Source organism: Pteronotus mesoamericanus, unplaced genomic scaffold, assembly GCF_021234165.1.
Source record: "Pteronotus mesoamericanus isolate MK-2021 breed Mesoamerican mustached bat unplaced genomic scaffold, CSHL_Meso_final contig_68, whole genome shotgun sequence".
NCBI classification, from domain to species: Eukaryota; Metazoa; Chordata; class Mammalia; order Chiroptera; family Mormoopidae; genus Pteronotus; species Pteronotus mesoamericanus.
The window spans coordinates 24,107,151-24,128,299 of record NW_026555234.1 but is presented as its reverse complement, the minus strand read 5'-3'; the positions used below and the strand labels follow the sequence as shown (position 1 = coordinate 24,128,299).

Here is a 21,149-nt window from a genome sequence, read left to right as displayed (position 1 = left end):
ATTGTGCAAAATAAGGAAACATCAGTCTAATCTATTATTCCTGTGAAAGAATAGATTGTAGGGAGGATGGTTGTTAGAGATGTTTAAATTTGAAAGTGAATCAAAAGTATATACAACTTTTGCGAGTTAAATTAAAATGTAACTAATTTCCGAAGTTATGCCTTATCTTTATAAAACTAGTTCACATATTTTAAAATTCAAACCAGAACTGGCTATTCACATTACATATTTTATAATATAGCCACCTAAAAACTTCCTTTGTGAGATGTAGAAGACAGGATTCAGAGTCAAAAGTTCTTGGTACTTAGGAAGGAAATTCCTTACTCAGGTCACTATTATATCTACAACCACCTCACCAGAGTGATGTGAGGACTAAAAGGAATAGTGCCTGCAGACATAGCACACTATTCTTCTTCTTTTTTAAAAGATTTTAGAGAGAGGGGAAGGGAAAGAAATATCAATATGTAGTTGCCTCTTGCATGCCCCCTACTGGGGACCTGGCCTGCAACCCAGACATGTGCCCTGACTGGGAACTGAACCAGCCAATCCTTTAGTTTGCAGGCTGGCACTCAATGCAGAGCCACACCAGCCAAGGCGTTTTATTAGATGTAGCTCACTATACTTAGGTTACATTTCCCTGCCTTGGACAGCATCGTGGTCTTGGTTTCACAGAGGCCCTAAACAGGTAATCAATGCACAAATCTTCTGCAAGTCTAATGTACCCATATGATTGTAAAAACCAACACCCAAACTCTTAAGCCTTTGTAAATTATTCCAATGATGTTATAATGTAATGTGAAGAACACGTTAATTATAAATAATCTGATCATAGTTTCAATCTATACTGATTGTTTCATCACAGTATGTCATTTATGAGAAATGAAATGATGTACAGGTAACAGAGGCCTAAGGTTTTCTAGCTGTTTTTAATGTATTTTTAAAATTATACTGTAACAGTAAACTATTTTATAATTACATCATAGCAGGCAATTGTTTACTGGGACAAAAAGATATGCTAAAAGACAAATAAATAACTATAATTAAATATGCAGAGCTTATTGACATTTTTCTTAGAACAAAAAATTTGGGTTTATCCAGTGAAGTACAGGCATTCTGCTACCACTTTTGTTAGCAAATGGAATCAAATTTTTAAAATTCTTGTAATCTTGAGTGTCTTGATAAGTGTTAGACGGCTTTTGTTTTTCTTTTAGCCACTAAATTTTTCAGGAAAAATTCACCTATTTAAGAAAAATGAAAATACATTAATATAAATTTAAAGTCAATTTCAGAAAAATTACACTTCAATGTTTTTCTTTATAGAAGGCTTTTGTGTTTATTGGTATTTCTCTCTTCTCAAATCTCAATGGCAATAATATCTCCTATATCATTGGCTCTTTCCCCCCACAATGATTAGACATTATTCTTAATTTTTTTTATAACTACTGTCTCGAATATTATTCTTTCTAGTAACTCAGTATTATAAAGGGTGACCCTGTAACACGTCTGGGTCTGCTTCTGTACATTTATTCCACACTATGTGCACTATCGATTCCTCATCACTGACAAAAGTGTTGCTGTTGGCACAATTCATTTCAGAGAGCAATTCTACTACATTATTAGCTTAGATCTGATGTTTATAAAACAGACCTCGTTGCAGTCGAGCAGACTCATCTGACGGAATCTCTAGTTTATTCCCCTCTAGGGAAGCAAGCGCTCTTCATTTATAATGAGCTTTTTCTCCTCCCCCTAAGCTGTGTCTGTGCAATGTTGGCGGTTAAAGGGGACACCCTCAGCGTTCAGGTCATTAGGGTTCCATTTAGTTTCTCACTATCACAGCACAGCTCAGTGCTTATTGGCAGAGCTCGGCACTTGCAGGTCTGGTTTTATGAGGGCCTGACTAACTTCTCTTTGTCATGTAAATATACGAGTAGAATTGCAACTGCCCCATCCCTATACAATCACCAAGAATTTCAAGGCTCATAACCTAGCCAAGCAATGGAGAAAATACCAGTGCCGCTCCACACCTCCTTCTAAATGTGACAGGAGTAAAACCGGTGTTATCATTACCGGGTGCTAATCCATCATCTGAGTCTAATGCTCTATTACCAGAATCTGACATTTTACTGGTAATTTAAAAAGCATTAAAGTATTCATAAGTCACTTTCTTATAAATGTTAGAAACTTTCTTTTTAAAAAAATCCAAAAAAATAAAAACTCCTTTCAAATGATAGTTCTCTACTTTAACCACTCTGGAAGCTGATATTTTTTTCTATTCTTTATACATAGTTTTACCTTCCCAGCTGCACTGCTTGAAGAATAAATCACTTATAATTACTGGTTTCCAAAGTCCCCACATCTTGTCAGTTAGTCAGTGTTGGATCAAATTCTTGGGTTTTGTAACTACGAGAAGCTATTGTTACCTCATTAAATTTTTTATAGGAACACTGTAATATTACTAATACTTGAGTAATTTTTATAAATGAAATCTATGCTAATTTAAGCATATCAGTGATTTAGACCTCAATATATAACAGTCATTTAAAAGATCACTAATAATAATAACACAGTTTAGACATATCAAAAAAAAACCTAGCTGGTTTATTCTTCAAAAAACTGTAATTTAGTCTAAATGACAAGGAAAACACAGTTAAGATTTTTTGGATTAAATTAAACTTTCAGATATGTTCTCACAGACTTCTGATGGCCACTATTACACGATTTTTAATCTCTCAGAAAAGACTTTTATTTTCATTGGTCAGCTCAAACTACTGATTAAAATAAGAACTGAAATTACAGGGGTGAAAAATTGCATTGTAGCTAGTAAAAACTCTAAAAATTTCTATAAGGAAAATAATCTTATGAATTATATTTTGTTGCTTCTTGGAGGAAAAACACAAAGATATTAACATGGCAAGCAGCAATGCTGTTGAATAGGTATTTAATATTGTTCAGAGTTTGAATTGATCTAAAATTTGGACTTTGGAGATGAAGCTGCATCGCTATTAAACAACTATGCATTTTCCAGAAAACCATGATATATGCTTGACTGATCTTTGTCATTTCTGAATAAACTACTATTGAAATCCACACATAGAATTGCTTCTACTTCCACCATAGTAGCTGAGCCATTAAAGTAGGGAAAGAGGCTTTTTGGAAGAAACTAGATTTGAGAAATTTTTCCCTCAATATGACCCTTATGGAGCAAATCTCCTAAGGATGTTCCCCAACATCCACCCCCACCTTTTCTTCCTTTTCACAAAAGATAACCACAACTATTATAATTTTAAGTGGAAAGTTATGGTCTACATAAAACCATCCCCTGCAGTCTAACTCACCTGCTTTATATGAAGAACGCACCAGGGGGCCACTTGCAGTATAATGAAATCCAAGTTCATTTCCTACTTTTTCCCAGTATTTGAACTTTTCAGGAGTAATGTATTCTTCAACCTATATTTAAAGAATTAATCCCGATTCCAGAATTTACATAAATCATTTTGATTCTAAAGAAAATTGACACCCATGCAGTCAGGTGGAATTAACTTCATAATTTATCCAGGTGCGCCCAGGTTTCTTCTTCTTCCTCTTCACTAACTACCTGTCTACTAGTTACCCGCTGGCCACTCCATCAGAACATAATTACAGGAATTAGAAAGGAAGGGGGACATATCAATTTTGTATTATATTAGCTACTGCAAAGGCCAGAGAAAGAGAATGAGATTATGTGTAGAGGTTATATATTATCTGTATCACACCTTTGTGGACTAACAAGTATAATGGAGAATCATTACTCCTATAACATTCTTGAGGACTAGACTGTATCTTACTTACCTTATATCTTCAGCTTAGCATTGTGTCTGGCACATGGTCACTACTCAAAAAAAAGTTTCTTAAACGAATAAATCAATGTCCAATAGAAAATAGGAAGACTAACTTCTTTCTTACTTCATCCTGGCTCTCATATAACTTTAAATCACAAGATCACTAATTGGGAATGAATGTAATTTCCCAAATTTTAAATGTTTTTGTTGGTTCACTTAAGTCATGTAACTTTGGGGAGAGCAAATAAATTCCAGTGTAGTTGCTTTATGCAGATAATAAAATGCAAACTGGAACTTGAAAAAGTACGTGGAACATATTACTAAAAAGCCAGCAGCTTTTTAATTTAACCTATGGACAATAAAGATTTAACTCAAATTACCAATAAACATTTGGTAATTCACGGTAGCTGTACCTTAAGGTGGCGCTTTGTTGGCTGCATATATTGTCCTAAAGTCAAACAGTCCACATCTGCCTCGCGAAGAGCTAGAGAAAAAAAGCGTATGTTATATTAGCAGGCGTTTTTATGATGCTAAAATTGTAGATTTAAGCATAGTTTTCCAGAACATAATTTTATTTCAGAACAGTGTGAACTTTATCTTGGCCTATAATCCTAACGTTAGAAAATAAGACTATACTCATCCACTGAAAGGTATTTATGTGCCAGGAAATATGGTAAGGATTGAAAACACAGGAATGCTTAGACAGTCATGTGGGGCTGAAAGAAGGATGAACGACTCCAGGACTATGGGACAGAGGCTAAAACAGGGGTGGCAAGTATCTAGAGCAGGAGTCTGGTAGGCAGAAAAGAGAGAGAGCGAGCAGTCTCTCAAAGGCCTGAAAACACCCACAGTGGAGACCAGACCTGCAATGTTATGCTTTTCTAAATGTACAAGATATGCCCGGGCAGCTGATCTGATCAGACATCAGAATCTTTCCAGTGAAACGGAACGAACTGCTGTAAAGAGAACCTTTTAATTACTATTTGAACTTATTACTCTTTGAAGAAAATAAAAAGCTGCAGGAAGGCCAGACTTTGAGGTAAAATAAAAGCTTTCTTATTTAAAATTTGTAAAAGCCCAAGAACCACAAAGCAAATGGGCTTACGGAACTAAGATTAGCAAGGTCCAAAACCTAAGATGTTATGTGACAGTGTTACCAGTAAGCTCCTCCGAAAAGGCAGGAATATATCCTATTCATCTTTGAACTGTCAGAGCCAGCCAGAGCTCCTGGTACCTGGATGGCTCTCAAAAATTGTCCAGTGACTGTACAAGTGGACAAAATCATGTTTTTACTTGATAAAGGGGTAGGAAGTAAAATGGGATACAAATTTCATATCCTAGTATCTTGTGTATCATTCCACAAAGTTCTAAGAAAATATACTTCCTTTTGTTTTTATGTTACTATTTATAACCATACACTGTACCTTGTTCTTATTGGCACTGTGGAAAAGGGACCACATGCAAAACCTGCCAAGCTCAGGGGAGGCCTGCGTGGCAGCCTTAAAAGTACCACATGGGATGGTCTGAAAGTAAAACTTTATAACTAAAAGCAGATCATGGCGGGTAGCCATGTCCTAGGCCAGTATTTTAACCTAACAAAGGTCAATCTTTAGGTTAACTGAGCCTGTCTGTTGTCTTTCTGCATTCTGATAACACCCTTGGAATGTCAAATTTTCTTTTTCCTGACCTAAGCAAAGCATAAGCATTGCACCGAGGGAACCACAAATCCCTCGTTGTTACTGTTATCATGTTAATTGTTGACTATTAACTATCCTGTATCCACCTTTGTAAAAGCGTCTACCATTTAACTTTTTATCTAATCCCAGAGGTTTCCTCCACTTTGCTTTCTCCTGCCTCCCTAATCTATTACCAATGGATTTCTTGTAACCCTCTAATGTCCCCTTTTGACTATACTGTAGAAAATAAGGTGCTAAACTGCAGTTCTCTGGAGCAGTTCTCAATCTGTTGAAATTTTACTTCCTAGCAATTGTCGTCAGTTTGGCTCAAATAAACTCAGAAAAATCCTCTACAGTTTTGAATGTTTCTTAAAATGACAGTGCTTTCACTGAGAATATGGAGGAAGCATAATAGGGCCTTCAAAGTGGATTCCTGCTATTACTCAAATTAAATGGGAGTTTTCATTTTTCAATTTATTTACCTTTCATTGTTGCATATACTTGCTCATCATTCTCGCCTAAACCCAACATTATAGATGTTTTAGAAATAACATCAGGCCGCACCTCCTTGGCGTGCTTCAGTACACGCAGAGACTGGTCGAAATTGGCTCTGGGATCACGAACTTTCCTTGAAAATAGAAGGGCTGTTGTCAGCAAGAATGACCACAAGCTCAACTAAGCACATAATTATGTAAGCAACGTGGAAGACCAGCAAAGTATACTCTGGGCATTGTATCACATCACACAGTTTAATGGTAGAACTTGTGCACAAATGTGCAGTTGTTACTTTAGGATAGAAAAAAGGCTTCACTGGGGCCCCCCTTGCTGTTGACTTTAAAGGCTTTTTAAACCTGGAGCAGAAAAAACTAAAATAAAAGTAATTCAATCTAGGAAGTACTCATTGAGAAACCAGAATTTTGAGGCTGAGAAAGAGTACTTATAAGGGGTATTCAAGAAAAAAAGGGAAAGAGTGGAAGAAAAATCTCGGTCCTGAACAAAGAAAAATCTGTTTAACCTAAGGCCACATTTCAGGTCTGAAACTTTTATGATCATTTTTCTAAAGACTCAGCTGCCCTCTGCTGGTGAGTATACAACATTGACATCTCTTAGGTTAAAAAAAAAAAAAAGGCATGGTTCTGGAATTTTCACTGGAAAGGATAATGTTTCTTAAGTGAAACCAGGAAAATCGGCACCCACTGGCGGTGGTACTGTGAGATATGACAGGGCTGGAATAGGCTGTGCGCCATACTTCCACGGGGGCCGCACCACCATGGCGGAAAGGGGGAAAAGGCCCAAAAGATACAAAGTTGTGATGTTAGGTGAGCACTTACTTGAACAAAAATGTACCTTTATTTTGTATAATTGATTTGTTGTTGTGGTTCTTATTTTTTATGAGAGACCAAATCACAGTGAAGGAGGAAACCAATTTAGAAGTTTAAAAATAACTACAAGACTGATAATATATAGTCATTACTTTCTGAAAGTATTTCTCCACTGAATTTAAGTTCTGCTCCCTAATGTTTATGATTTAATAGAAATGACAGTTACTCTTTTATCACACCTCCTTCAAGTCCTATAACACAGCATAATATCTAGAAGCTAACAAAACCACTGTCAAGTACTTTACTGAAGTTAATAAAAGTGAACATACTAATCTTGACTGAAGGCTAAAATAATTTTTATTTTTTTGAAATACGAACATTGTCATTAATGTGCAATAACAATCTATAATTATCCCTCAATACTAAAATTTTTAGAAGGAAACATAGTGTTTACTTTTTAAAAGACATTTAAAATACATCTGAATGATACCAGTTTTTCTTCAGCATCATTCATTGCATACCTTAATGCCAAATGCATTTTAAAGGTCCTTTTTTAAAAAAAGAATTACATCAAAATAATTGCTCTTGTGTAATTTTTTTTAAAGCTGTTTTTGAAAAAAACAACTCATTGGCACTTGTAATATACTATTAAAACATGAAAAAAAGATGCTCATTATGTGTGTAATAAAACACACACGTATAACTACCTAAGTATACATATACTGAGATGTTAGAAATTAATATTATTGGACAGAAATATTATGGGTGATGATCACATTCTTTTCGTTGGCTATATTTTCTGATTTTTATGTAATAGACATATGTACGTTAAGTTCACTTTATAAAAGTAAATTACGAAGTTCTCCTTTGAAAAAACCGAGAAAATGTTCCAACATTACTCTACATGTGTAATCACCTCTGTAATTCTGGAACTGTTTCTACGTTATGTGCGTATACATCTAATCCTGACAGAGCGACTTTTTCTATGGCTTTCAGATCTCCTCGGAAATCCGGGGTGAGACATTCTACAAGAATTTTTGGATTCCTAAGGGGAAAAAAGGTAAGCATTAAATTAAGGACAAAACTGACATAACTGCTGCTTAGAAAAGAAATAATTCTACTCCTTCTATATGAGTTTCAATACGATAATCTGTACTTAGAACCCTGCCAAAAAAGCATGAACATACAAATGTTTATATTTTAACTGTTACATGAAAAAAAGCAAACCCAGAACTTCAAATAATATTTACATAGTGGTTAAAACACAGCTGCATGCTAATAACAATCAGAACAAATTCTGAAATTATGCAGACTTTTAAACTTTACTGAGTAGGTATTGAAAAATAATTTTCAATAAAATATATTTATTGAGAGGAATTAAAATATAAGTGTTAAAACATTAAATATAAATATTTGTAATTCTTTAGAAAGTAAATTGGGACATTTCCATGTGAATGTGAACATTGTTTCATTGCTTTGACTCTTTAAAAATTCATCAAATAGTGCCCTCCTCCCTTCCTCTACGCAAATATTTCACACGTGTTACAGGTTTTAAAAACTATTCTGAATTGCTGAGTCAAAAGCATTGCTTAAACGAAATACAAACTAAGTATTAATCTTCCTACTAATATCGGCTATACCTATGCATTCAAGCATTAAAACGGGAACTAGCTTACAGAGCTGCTCTCTGTGACAGCAAGAGAAACGACTGAGACAGCTGACAGTTACACAAAACCACCCAAAGTTTTTGGAGTGTTTCCTGAGAGAACAGATATATCTATATATCTATATCTATCCTCTCATGGATATCGAAGATGTTGAAAGAATACATCCTGTAACTTACTGTTTGTCAACTGTAAGTTGAGACCTACTAGTAGTATATGAAATCAATTAGCGGGTTGCAAACAAAAAATATTTTTAATGACGTATAAAAAAATTAAATAGAAAATATTGCAGGAATCATTGAAAAAACACTGAGTGTGTAGGTGCTAGACTAGTACTGAGCTATAGGAATCAAGCATAACTCTTTTTTTATAAAAGCTTTTTAAGTAGATGAGGTTAAAATAATAAAAATGTGGATTATGGGTAAAATTCAAAGGTCATATGAATATAGATAAAATCTATATCATCTTACATATTGCAACAATGTAGGAGCTTATCTCATCCGTATTCTTTCTAGATGATGATTTATTCAAAATCAGTGCTAGAAGACTTAAGTTTTACACTTTTAAAATGACTCAAAGTTTAGACTAGCACTCAGATATGAAGCAGGGGCTCAATGGACCAAAGGTCTAGGGCTAAGTCTGTGCCCCTGAATCCCTAAAATTTCTGCAAATAGGTACCTGTATGTTCATATATGCTTTTTCTGGAGAAAAGACCACATAATTTCCAGCATATTATCAGTTTATAAATGCCACGTAAAATATTAATAACCATTGCTTTGAAGACCTTAAAGAAACTGAATTTAGCCCTGGCTGGTGTGGCTCAGTGGGTTGAGCGCCAGCCTGCAAACCAAAGGGTCACCGGTTTGATTCCCAGTCAGGGCTCATGCCTGGGTTGTAGGCCAGGTCCCCAGCAGGGAGCATGTGAGAGGCAACTACACATTGATGTTTCTCTCCCTCCCTTTCTCTCTCCCTAAAAATAAATAAATAAATTCTTTAAAAAAAAACCCCTGAATTTATATGAATCAAAAAAAGTCCTTAAATTATACACAAGCAAATGCCAAAGTGTGTACCTTTCCTTTAAGTATGATACAGTCTTTGCAAAGTGCTCAGCTCCTCCATCAGGCATATCTAGAAACAAGAGAGCCCACTGCTCAAGATGATGTCACAACTTGGTAAGAGCCAATTTTGGGAAGAGGTAATGATGACACACTAACCATCTCGATCCACAGACGTCAGAACGACATAATCCAGGCCCCACTCTGCAATTGCCTTTGCAGTATTGTAGGGCTCATTGGCATCCACTGGAGGTGGCTTTCTGGCAGTTTTAACAGAACAAAATCTGCAACCTCTTGTACATGTATCACCCATCAACTAGAATAGAAATGTTACTATTTAAATCAAGTAGACAGATGACCCTCAAGAATATATTGAGAGAATAAAGTTACAAAAAATGAACACAATTTGATTCTGTTTATAAGAAATGGGACACTTTCAAAGCTGAGCAATCTAGTTAAGGAATACAAATGTAATGTGGTAAAACTAGAAAGAAAAGGCAATGACAAACTCAGGATTAAGAATGGTGTCAGAGGGACAAGGGGATGGTAGCAGCAAGGGAGGGACAGGTGGGTTCAAAGACAATGCTAATGCTCTCCAGGGCTGTCCAACCTTTTGGTGTCTGGGCCACCCTGGAAGGACAAGAGCTGTCTTGGGCCACATATTAAGTATATCGTGACACATAATCACAAAAAAAATCTCATAATGCTTTAAGTAAATTTACGATTTTGTGCTGAGCCGCATTCACAGTCATCCTGGGCGGCATGCGGCCTGTGGGCCACATGTTGTGCACCCCTGCAATCTGTGCTCACGCGGAATACCAGGGCGTCTGTCGTTTTGGTATTCTTACACATAAGTTACAAAAATTCCTTTGTATCTAATATGAATAAAATGATTTTAAAAGAAATAAAATATTTAATTAACATTATCAATATGTGGGTTTCTCTAGGAATCAAACAGTAGGCGCAGCTCTTTCTTGTTATGAAACAGATGAAACAGAAAACATAAAAAGTGAATAATCTGTCTTCTGCACATATCACTCTTTCTCCAAAACACTGCTTCTGCTGCCACAGGTCACTACCATGTTCTGCAGGCACAGCCACTGCAGATGTTTGGGGGCCGTCAGAGTTTCAAAGCACCACAGCAGGGGTTGTAGTTTCAGGGAGAAAGCTCCTCTCTTCCTTTAACTCTCTCAGAGGGGACTCACAGCACAATGCTTACGCCCAAAGTCTCATGGTTTTACCGAAACAATGAACTCTAGCCAAGAATCAGCTACGAATCAATAGTGGGAAAGGGGACCAGGTACGGGGTGGAACCAGAGATTTACATCGTGGAGTATTCACAACTACGTCTTCCTTTAGGAACTAAGGCTGTGCAACTTGGATAAGCTCCCTGGTTGGCTTGGCATTGTGAGAAGGAGCTTCCTCTCATAAGAATCCTCAGTACCTCACGTAAATAGCCCCCTGCTGGTACAACTCAACAGTGTATCCGACATTTTCAGACAAATGTGAACTTCCAGTTGCACATAATTTCGGTTTAACCCCAATACCTCAATATTCATACCCCTCGGGATAAATACAGTGGACTGCACTGTTAATCCCAATTTTCATGCCACCAAATTAAGGTTATACATCTCACCATTTGCCATGTAATTTACAGTCTCTCCTTCCCACTAGTTGAGGAACTTACGTCTCTATCCCAACTGATGTTTCTCTTGGCCATGCGACTTACTTTGGCCAACAGAACATAGCAGGCATGGCCAAGCAGAAGCCTGTGCATAGATGGTTGGACCCCTTCCATTCCCCACTGTAAGTATATGCCCCGAGGAGCTGCTGGTCCAAGGAAAATAAAGCTTTGTAGAACGGACCTGAATGCATCCTGCTTCCTGGAGTCCAGCTTAGCACAGTAAAGACCCGCTGAGCCCCGGCCCACTGAAAGACCCATGTTGTTCAGGGGGAGAAAGAAATTAGGCGGCCGTGAGTAACATTTCCAAAAATTAACAGGAGATATAGCTCAAGACAGCACATGATTAACTGCCAGGCAGATGAAAGACTCCGTAATAGATTTATTCAGAGAAGAGATCATAACAGGCTGGTTTACTGTCAGTCTTGTTTTTCACATATTTTGCATAAATCCATATGTAATGAAAAATCAGAGGTATTTAATGCCCATTTTTAGGAGAAAACTATAAAACACTTCCTTTCAGTTTCTAGACTGAAACTTTGAGATTTGAGACTGGCCTTACCATGATTGTGGCTGTGGCAGTGGCATATTCTCCCCCTCCCCAACACTCTCCAATATTGGGACAGCGTGCTTCCTCACACACCTGTGAGTAAAAGGGAACTGACGACAATCAGGCTGAAAATATTTACCAGGGGAACAAATGAGTGATCAGGCATTTTATACTACACCTTTTTACAACATATTTACGAAGAAATTTACTATTCAAAAATGCTGTTAAGCTGTCAAATTGTATGTATGTTAGGATCCTATCTTTAAGTTAAAAACAGTATGAATGTATGTATTTATATGTGCAAAGAAAAAAGATCTGGAAAGATATATAATGAACAGTTAAAGTGGTAGAGTTAGCCCTGGCTGGTGTGGCTCAGTGGATTGAGCTCCAGAAGCAAAGTGATACTTTGTGAAGCAAAGTGTCACTGGTTTGATTCCCAGTCAGGGCATATGCCTGGGTTGCAGGCCAGGTCCCTTGTCGGGAGGATGTGAGAAGCAACCACACATTGATGTTTCTGTCCCTCTCTCCCTCCCCCCCCCAAAAAAAATAAATAAATAAAATCTTTTTAAAAAAAAAAGTGGCACAGTTAACATTTGTATATGACATTTCACATTTAATATTACACTCTTTCCAACAAGCTTTTTTTTTTCTTCTTAATCCTCACCTGAGGACTTGTTTTATTGACTTTTGCAGAGAGACAGAGAGACATACCAATCAGTTGCCTCCCATACATGCCCTGACCAGGGATGGAGTCTGTAACCTTTTGGTGCACAGGATGATGCTCCAATCAACTGAGCCACCCAACCAGGGCTTTTTTCTTTTCTTTGACACAAATAGAGAAAGAAACATTGATTTGTTGTTCCACTTATTTATTCATTCATTGGTTGCTTCTTGTATGTGCCCTGACCAGGGATTGAACCCACAACCTTGGTGTATGGGGACAACGCTCTAATCAAGTGAACTACCTGGTCAGAAAAACATGTTCTTAACTTGTAATATAGAACAAACAAACCCTCGTTTCCTAAGCTGCAGGAAAAAAATCTTTTTTTTTTTTTTGCCCTGTTAGATGAGAAGCTAAGAAATTCAACTACTTTTTTTTCTGTTGCAGGGAAAATGATTTTTAAGTATATTTCTATTACTGATAATAATGCATCCTAAATATCTTTATTCACTTTCCCTGACATTATTAATATGTATCTTATTAATTTTTATGTTACACATATGTAGAAAATTTTTAGCTTTTGAATAAGAGAAATACTTAACACTTTGACAACTTACTGTATGGAGATTTAAATTCCGCAAAGTATTTTTCAGTTTATTGTAATTTTTCCCCATGGGAATTTCTGTCTTTAGCCATGGAGGTAGTCTTAACCTGAGAAAAATCAAAACTATCCATTAACAAACATATTCCCAAAAAATCGTACATCTTTGAAGTTACTTTGACATATTATAGTTTCTAGTTAAGAGTTATTTCCCCTCCGCCCCCTCCTCCAATCCTGGATTAACTCTTAAAATTTTGCCACAGGAGTAAGAACAGAGATTCAAATTTAGGCTTACTCAAAACTTTAGAAAACACCAGTGTTTGTGTCTAACAGGGCACTATGTTCATGTCTATTTTTTGCAAAGGCATAGAGTAAGTAACACCAGATTAATAAAAAAAAGAATGAGGTTTTGAACATCTCATTCCCCAATGAAAAATACCAATCCAAAATTCTATATTTGTATAGAATACAGAGAGATTCCTCAAAAAAAGATCCTGCTCTACTTTCTATTCTATATTTTATAATGATTAAGTGGAAAAAAAATCTAAAATTTGGAGTGAAGACAGACTTTGTATCCTCAGGTTCCCCTTGACTTCTACCCACTTGTGATCTAAAAGTTGTGCAAAGTATCCAGCAAAACAATTTGTCTACTGCATGAAATTTCTTCACCATTCTTTTAAATGAAGGCAAGGTGTCTATAGGTCATGTTGCTTCGAGAAGCAACGAGTAAGATCATAAACACCCAGATGCAATGTAATAACCTTCACTTTCTGAAGAAATTAGATGCTGGATATAAAAATAGGAGATGGCGGTGTAGGATGGTTAAATCCTAGGAAGGTTGAATGAGAATTGTTAAAGGGCACAGAGAAAAGGATTCCAACTATTTCACCTACTCACTTATGTCTGCTATCGCTTCTTTCTAATGACTTTAAGCTAAGTTTAACAAGTCTGAATAAAAATATACTCTAGGGCTTGGTTATATCTGAAAATAATGCATGATGAAAGAATGGTATATTAAAATTATCTCAAAATTTCAATTACCTTTCTCCTTTCTGGCGTTTTAAGTTTCCTTTATATTCCTCCCAGGTGCTCTTGTCTGCGAGATCACCAGATACAAAATCTTGAAGGTCTGGTCCATTCTGTAAAAATTCTTTTTTTTTATCTAGCAAGGAACTAACTGCTCGGACTGGATTGTATACATATTTTCCAAATACCTAAACAAAAGAGTTCATTTTGACATTTATTCAGTGGGCTTTAAAATAACTTACTTTTAACCTATTTAATACCTCTTCTCCCTATTTCCCCTGTGGATATCAAAATCCGAGGATACTCAAGTCCCCTATATAAAATGTCCTGAATCAACGCATACAATCCTACTTTTCCGTCGCTACTCCCAAACGCAGATCAAAAACAGGACAGGTACTTAACTGAAAAAAAAAAAAAAAGCCGCGCGTAAGCGGACCCATGGTTGTTCGAGAGTCAACCGTACATTGTTGACCATAAGAAACCATTGGCTTCTAGATCTGAACACAACAAACGTGAGAAGATAGCCCAGATACTGTAATATTCCAAAGTCAGTAAATCTAACGCAAAAATAACCTTCAATAATTCAAAACGAGCCCCTGTTAATGGTGCTGGACAAATGCTATACAGCACTTGCCCTTGTCTCCGTGAAAGCCTAAAGCACAGGTTTGTGTTCTCACCGTCCAGAGGGGTGTCTAGTACATGGTTTAGAATCCAACACAGAATAGTAAGAGATGTTCAACCCAGTGCTCCTATAATGCTCCCAAGAATACAGGGTACGAATCACTGAGAAACAGAAAGAAAAGCTCTCGGCGCTGGCCGGAGGACCTACAAACAAGCCACTACCAGAGACTTTACTACATGGGGGTGTCCGGAGAAATAAATGAAAAAAAGTTTAGAACAGTGCCTGGGTAGAGGTAAATGATCAGCAACTGTTGACCTTATTACCGGGCGCACTGAGCAGATGGGAGTCCCTCATCCCACTCCCGCACCCTGCAAATCCCGCCACTCACCTGGGGCCTCGCGGTGCGGACGACGATCCCGCAGCGTAGAGACATCTCCTTCTTTGGTTTCCTACAAGGGTGAAGGACTCTAATTCCAAGGAAAACACAGATTGACAAACCGTCTCGCCATTTATGACGCGTTACATGGACCACCTTTGACCCGGTAGAACTTTTAACTGCCTCGAGATTCGTTGCTTTAGCCTAGTGGCGTCGCAGGCTCATGACGCATTACGTAGGGCCCTTACGGCTACAAGAACGTGATGACGAAAGACGCTCCCTCTTTGCCACTTCTACTGCGAGGTGAGGTTATGTCAGTATTCCTTGGGCTCTAGGAATCTGAAGCCATCTGCTTGGGGAAAGTCAACGACGCCGGTTTGGCAATCGGAGACTTTATCCTGGTTGTCCCCCCGCCCGACGAGGCCCCATGTGGATCTGGCGGCACTGGGATTCGAGCTCTGTCCTGGACTTTTAGGCCTACCCCCGCCCCTTGGCCTTACCGGGATGGCGCCTCCCTGATAGGGCTCCCAGGGTGGCGCTGGGCCTCGTGACAGCCGCTTAGGAGTTGCTCCTCGCAGGCCAAGATGCAGCGGGGGCCGTCTCCGTGTTGGTCCACCTGTGACCTCCCGGAGATTTTTGCCTGCCGATATCCGAAAGGAGTGGAACTCTGGGCAGGGTAGTTTGGTCAAAATAGGCCCGGCCCCAGTCTTACCCCAAGTGTTTTGTGTTTCAGGATGAAGACCATTCTCAGCAATCAGACTGTCGACATCCCCGAAAATGGTAGGAGACTTGATGTTTGCTTTTTTTTTTTTTTTACGTCTGTGCTACGCGCTCTATACTTTGCTCCGAGTCCTCACCAGTGCGTTCGTTCTCTCCTAGTCGACATCACTCTGAAGGGGCGCACAGTTATTGTGAAGGGCCCCAGAGGCACCCTGCGGAGGGACTTCAACCACATCAACGTAGAACTCAGTCTTCTTGGAAAGAAAAAGAAGAGGGTGAGTTTTTGTGGGTTTTTTTTTTGGACACCTTTAGTTTGTTTGGAAAGTGTGATTTAATAGCATCACATTTGGCTGCTTTAAAAATGATAGAATTGAGATTTAATGTTTCAGCTTAAAATTTGGTGTCCAGAATTGTAGCCAGTTTCGGTGTTGGTGTTTTAGCGAAGTTGGAGAACGAGTGGGTTATAGCGCTTCGTGCTAGTAGTAATTAGTGGTAGGTCTTAATAGTACTACAAGTTAGGTTTATTTTCTTCGTGATTGTTCAGTAAGAGTCTGGGCAGTAGACTTTATTAAACCTAGCATTTTCGCTTTCTAGGAGGGAGGTGTGATGCAACTTGTACAAAATGGGTGTGTTGTCGTTCCTTTGTGAAATGTGTACTTGTGATGAATAGTAGTGATTGTTAGTTATTGAGGGCTTTGCATGTGGTTTCATCTTTCCAGTTGAAAGGCATATGCTTTAATTAGGCCTCATGTTGGAATCTAGAGTAATTCTACGGGTAAATGGACTTTTCTTCCAAGACTACGCATTACTGGAAAGAATCTGCTATGGTTTTGTTCTGTTACAGCTCCGGGTTGACAAATGGTGGGGAAATAGAAAGGAACTGGCCACTGTCCGCACCATCTGCAGTCATGTACAGAACATGATCAAGGGTGTTACGCTGGTAAGCAGACTGATCAGACAAACAAATCAAAACTGTTTTGGAAGGGGAGGTTTCTTGGCTGTACTTAAAGCAGCATAAACGTCTGTGGTAGAGAGTAGATTATGCAGGAAATTTATAGAGGTTTTTGAGCTCTAGATCATGGGGAAAGGTGATCTTATCAAATGTGTATAATAGATATCCTTGGGTGTTTAGGAATAAGTGATCAACGCAAGTAAAGACCAGATGGTGTTAATAGGCCGATGGTGTTTTTCACACAAAATTAGATTCACACCTTGAGGCTGTGGTTTTTTAATAGAAGATGTAGCACATAAAGTAGGCTTCGATTTCTTGTTGGTATGCCTCTCCCGCCAAGGCCCCTTGTAGGGATAGAAAAAGATGGGTCTTATTTCTGAGTTCCCTGTTCATTTTCCTAAAAGCATGTTTAATGTCAGCGCTCTTTTTTCCAAACCCCCTTCCCCAGCTTTTAAAATAAAATTTATGCTTCTGCCTTTGCTGAAATGCTTTTCTTTTCATTAAAGGTCAGCCCTTCTAGTGTATACCAGAGAACAGCAACATGTACTTAACACCATCATAAACCCACCTTGTCATGTTTCCCCTTGTTCCGAAGCAGAGTTCCTGAGAGCAGAGCGCCTGTCCTGATAGCCTCAATTCTTGCCATCTGACCTCCCTTAGTAACTCAGTAAATATTAGTCTAATGCCAAGGCAAAGGACTTCGGGGTTCTTATTAACAGAAGTCACCATCTATTATTGTGGGCATAGGAGGTAGTAAAATAATGCTTCCTTAACATAGTCAGTAATATTGCAGTATGTGTGGGGACAAGTGGTTGCTGGAAATATTGGGGAACACTTTGTAAAGCATATGATTGTATGAACACTATGCTGTATACCTGGAACTACTACAAATTAATATTGAAAGTAAACTAATTGAAAAGTTTTTTAAAAATAGTGCTTCCTTATGGAGCTTTATAGTCCATTGAGACAGTGAACCGTTTGTGTATAAAATTTTCATAAGGCTTGATTGAGATAATAGTTATAAAACTCTGACATTGAGTGCTTTGTGAGAACTGTTTCAAATTTCTAAACATTGCTAATTGTTTGCTTAACATAGGGCTTCCGTTACAAGATGAGGTCTGTGTATGCCCACTTCCCCATCAATGTTGTTATTCAGGAGAATGGTTCTCTTGTTGAAATCAGAAATTTCTTGGGCGAAAAATACATCCGCAGGGTTCGGATGAGGTCAGGTATGTGCATACTTTCAGATATTGTTCAGATATTTTTCTTTTATAGCTGTAAAGGCTGGTGTTTTGGGTAGCTGTAAATACAACCAGACTTATTTCAGAATTGTCTGTTTTGATTATGCTTACTATTTGTGCTAGTTAAGGTTTTTTATCATATTTTTACCAGTTGTGATTCCTGAAGGCTTTTACATTGGGAGTAGTTTGCGGGGCACAGTAGCTCTGTTTAGCTCTGTAAACTGAAATCCTGAGAAAAGACCGTTTGAGTAGTGGTGAATAGCAGAGACTGCCCAGGTTCAATTCCCACATCTCGGTATCAGCCTGGGGCACATTACCTCTATGTAGCTCATTTTACTTACCTGTAAAACTGGAGACATTTTATGATTAAATGAGTCATAATTGAAATGCACCTAGAACAGTGTTGAACACTGAAGCATTAGAAAATTTTGAAGCTTAGTGTTCTTGACGCTTTTTGATAGCATTGGGATTTGGAGGTGTGGGAAGAAGGGATTTTTTTGGTAACAATTTAATGACTCTTCAAGAATGAACTATGTCTCCCACACTCACAACTGTAAACTTACTTTTGTCCCACCCTGTATATGCAGTAGAAATAAAACTCAATACAAGTGTTGTGCAGCTGAAATGTACTGGCTGAATACCATCTTCTCATACTCCTTAATTGGATTACAGAGCCTAACTGCTCTGGGAGATTCAAGCAGGAATGCAAACAAGATTTTGGCCCAGATAAATCAACAGTAAAACCAAAACTTCTCTCGAGAAATTTTGTTTTGTCTGTGAAATTTGAAATGGAATAAATTACTACTTGATTTAAACATTTTTAAAAATTTATTTTTCTTTTTATTGATTCCAGGGAGGAGAGAGAGGGAGGGAGAAAAACAGATATGAGAGAGAAACAGTGATTGGTTGCCTCTTGTGCATGCCCCTACTGGGCACTGAACCTGCAATACTTTGGTCTCTGGGACCAACCAACTGAGCCACACTGGCCAGGGCTTTATTTACATATTTTTCATTAAGTATTTTCTCTGCAGATAATGATTTTATGTTGACACTATGCGATTACTCTCTCCCCTTTTAGGCGTTGCTTGTTCAGTATCTCAGGCCCAGAAGGATGAGTTGATTCTGGAAGGAAATGACATTGAACTTGTATCAAATTCAGGTTTGTATGTTTGTTACGCCTATGAAATTTTGTCTGAATATTGTAGTTGAATACATGGTATTTTGTTCATTTGGTGAGCCCTTTTAATTAGGGAAATTAAAAGCTTTCCCCAAAATACTCAGGTTTTAAGATGGGTGTGTTTGGTAAAGTAATTGTTTTTATCTCTTACAGCTGCTTTGATTCAGCAAGCCACAACAGTTAAAAACAAGGATATCAGAAAATTTTTGGATGGTATCTATGTGTCTGAAAAAGGAACAGTTCAGCAGGCTGATGAATAAGATCTAAGGTAGGTTCTTGTAGTGTCTAAATTTTATTATGACTTTAGTTGCTGGGGGGATCTTAATTTACTGAGACTTAAACAAGCTGTCATAATAGAAAATGAGGAGTTGCATTCCAAAACTGTGAATTTGTCAGAATAAGACTAAAACTTCAAGTTTGTCTTTTCCTCTGGAAGTTGTCTTTGGACTGATGAGTTACCTTCAAGTTTCAGGAGAGCCCATGTTGACCACACTATTGTGCTCGCTCCTGACCCCCAGCCTCGCATACCCTTACCCTCTTTCACGTGTTACTGTTCGTAGAGATGGAATTCCACACATTTTAAATATGAATCTTAAGTATGTTTAGGTTTATAGTAGAATACTTGTGGACAAGCATTTTGATGGCGATTTAAGGCATTTTTATTTCTTTTTACAGTTGTCCAGCTGTAGAAACAGCAAGGTGCCGAATGATTCCTCACACTTACTTGGGATATTCCTTACATTTATTTGTGTAATTTTAAAGATGGAATAAAAGCTGTGTATTGATCTGGACCTTTTTTCTTAAATTGATCATTCTTTCTGGCTGTTTGGCAAGTAAACAGTTAAGTTTCATGTAAGATTTCATGGGAGAAGTGACTTTTTTGAAGGAATATCAAGGGTATTTCAGGCAAGAAGAATATGGTACCAGTGACAGGCTACACTATCTGGCTGTTAATCATTGAATGCAGAATTTGAAGGAGGGTGTCTTGAAGGTATCAATTTTGCAGAGGTGCACTTTTGAATATCTGAGGTGAGTGTGTTTAAATTACCTGTCTGTACCAGTAACTTAATGTGAAAAAGCTGGGGCATGAAACAAAGTAATACAGCCTTAGAAATATTTATAGACATACTATATATCCAAACCTGAATTTGATACAAGTGCACTTAGTTTGTGTTTAAAATAAACATTGTTGCTGTGGTCCACAATCCTCTCCATGTTAGTGTCACACTTCAAATATGAATTAATCTTTGGCTTGATGAATGTGATGGTTTTTAAATGGATGAAATGATAAATCTTAAGATTTGCTTTGAAATATATGAGGTGGGTTTGGGGTAGACTTTGAATGGGGTTTCAGGTGAAACATTTCTAAGTTGATAATTTGTTGAGGCTGAATGGGGATTCATTATTCTACTTACATAAGGTTTTGAAATTTTTCATAGTGTAGAAATGAAACAAATCCCTGTGTGTTTTGCCTGGGTTACTATAATAGCCTCTGAACTAACTGTTCGATTTGTCAGTATTGCTGCCTCTGAAACTTCAAGTTGTCTTTCCCTTTGGGAGTTGTCTTTGGACTGACGAGTTACCTTCAAGTGTCAGTAAAGCCCATGTTGACCACACTATTGTGCTCACTCCTACCCCCAGCCTCGCATACCCTTACCCTCTTTCACGTGTTACTGTTCGTAGCATTTATGATATAATATTGATTACTTCCTCATGTAATGATTATGCTTTTTTTGCTGGCTAGAATGTAACCTTCATGGATTGGGGGTGAGGGATGTGTCTACAGGGGGATATTTTAAGTACCCGGGACAGTGTTTGGCACATAGCTATTTGCCAAATGAATGGTACCCAGATTGCCAGGGAGGTTAAGTTGTAGACTGAAGACAGTACTAGCAGTGGGGCTGGAAAGATGTTTTGGAAGATTTTGGCAAGATTTCAAAGCGGAGTGGGGGAGAAATTTTGAAGTGGCAATATTACAGAGGGATAGAGATGTTAAGAGAGTGAGTA

At 37.8% G+C, this 21,149-nt stretch overlaps 2 protein-coding genes across 4 annotated transcripts; one reads left to right on the top strand and one right to left on the bottom strand.

Annotated features, from left to right (window-relative positions):
- Position 1: 1 nt before the first annotated feature.
- LIAS (lipoic acid synthetase) lies at positions 2-15,216 on the bottom strand. 3 transcript variants are annotated; one of them, XM_054582057.1, is made up of 11 exons: positions 15,065-15,216; positions 14,070-14,242; positions 13,045-13,138; positions 11,779-11,859; positions 9,695-9,851; positions 9,551-9,608; positions 7,733-7,861; positions 5,977-6,122; positions 4,232-4,302; positions 3,336-3,447; positions 2-1,238 (listed from the first exon to the last, which is right to left on the bottom strand). In XM_054582057.1, the coding sequence occupies exons 1-11, from the start codon at positions 15,107-15,109 to the stop codon at positions 1,186-1,188; spliced, it is 1,119 nt and encodes a 372-aa protein (XP_054438032.1). In that variant the 5' UTR covers positions 15,110-15,216; the 3' UTR covers positions 2-1,185. The 3 variants fall into 3 exon arrangements, with proteins under 3 accessions (XP_054438032.1, XP_054438033.1, XP_054438034.1); XM_054582058.1 differs by lacking the exon at positions 11,779-11,859; XM_054582059.1 differs by lacking the exons at positions 9,551-9,608; positions 9,695-9,851; positions 13,045-13,138.
- A 98-nt stretch (positions 15,217-15,314) lies between these two features.
- On the top strand, positions 15,315-20,279 carry RPL9 (ribosomal protein L9). Its single transcript, XM_054582056.1, has 8 exons — positions 15,315-15,355; positions 15,786-15,832; positions 15,932-16,047; positions 16,617-16,712; positions 17,821-17,953; positions 19,044-19,124; positions 19,296-19,410; positions 19,818-20,279. The coding sequence occupies exons 2-7, from the start codon at positions 15,787-15,789 to the stop codon at positions 19,400-19,402; spliced, it is 579 nt and encodes a 192-aa protein (XP_054438031.1). The 5' UTR covers positions 15,315-15,355; position 15,786; the 3' UTR covers positions 19,403-19,410; positions 19,818-20,279.
- The last annotated feature ends 870 nt before the right edge of the window (positions 20,280-21,149 follow it).

Coding starts and splice junctions, on each gene's coding strand:
- LIAS (XM_054582057.1), bottom strand. CDS start 15,109: ATGTCTCTACGCTGCGGGATCGTCGTCCGCACCGCGAGGCCCCAG. Junction 11,860..13,044: donor GGAATTTAAATCTCCATACA/GTAAGTTGTCAA, acceptor TTTTACTCACAG/GTGTGTGAGGAAGCACGCTG. Junction 4,303..5,976: donor AGTATATGCAACAATGAAAG/GTAAATAAATTG, acceptor TTTTTTCTCTAG/CTCTTCGCGAGGCAGATGTG.
- RPL9 (XM_054582056.1), top strand. CDS start 15,787: ATGAAGACCATTCTCAGCAATCAGACTGTCGACATCCCCGAAAATG. Junction 16,048..16,616: donor TTGGAAAGAAAAAGAAGAGG/GTGAGTTTTTGT, acceptor GTTCTGTTACAG/CTCCGGGTTGACAAATGGTG. Junction 16,713..17,820: donor TGATCAAGGGTGTTACGCTG/GTAAGCAGACTG, acceptor TGCTTAACATAG/GGCTTCCGTTACAAGATGAG.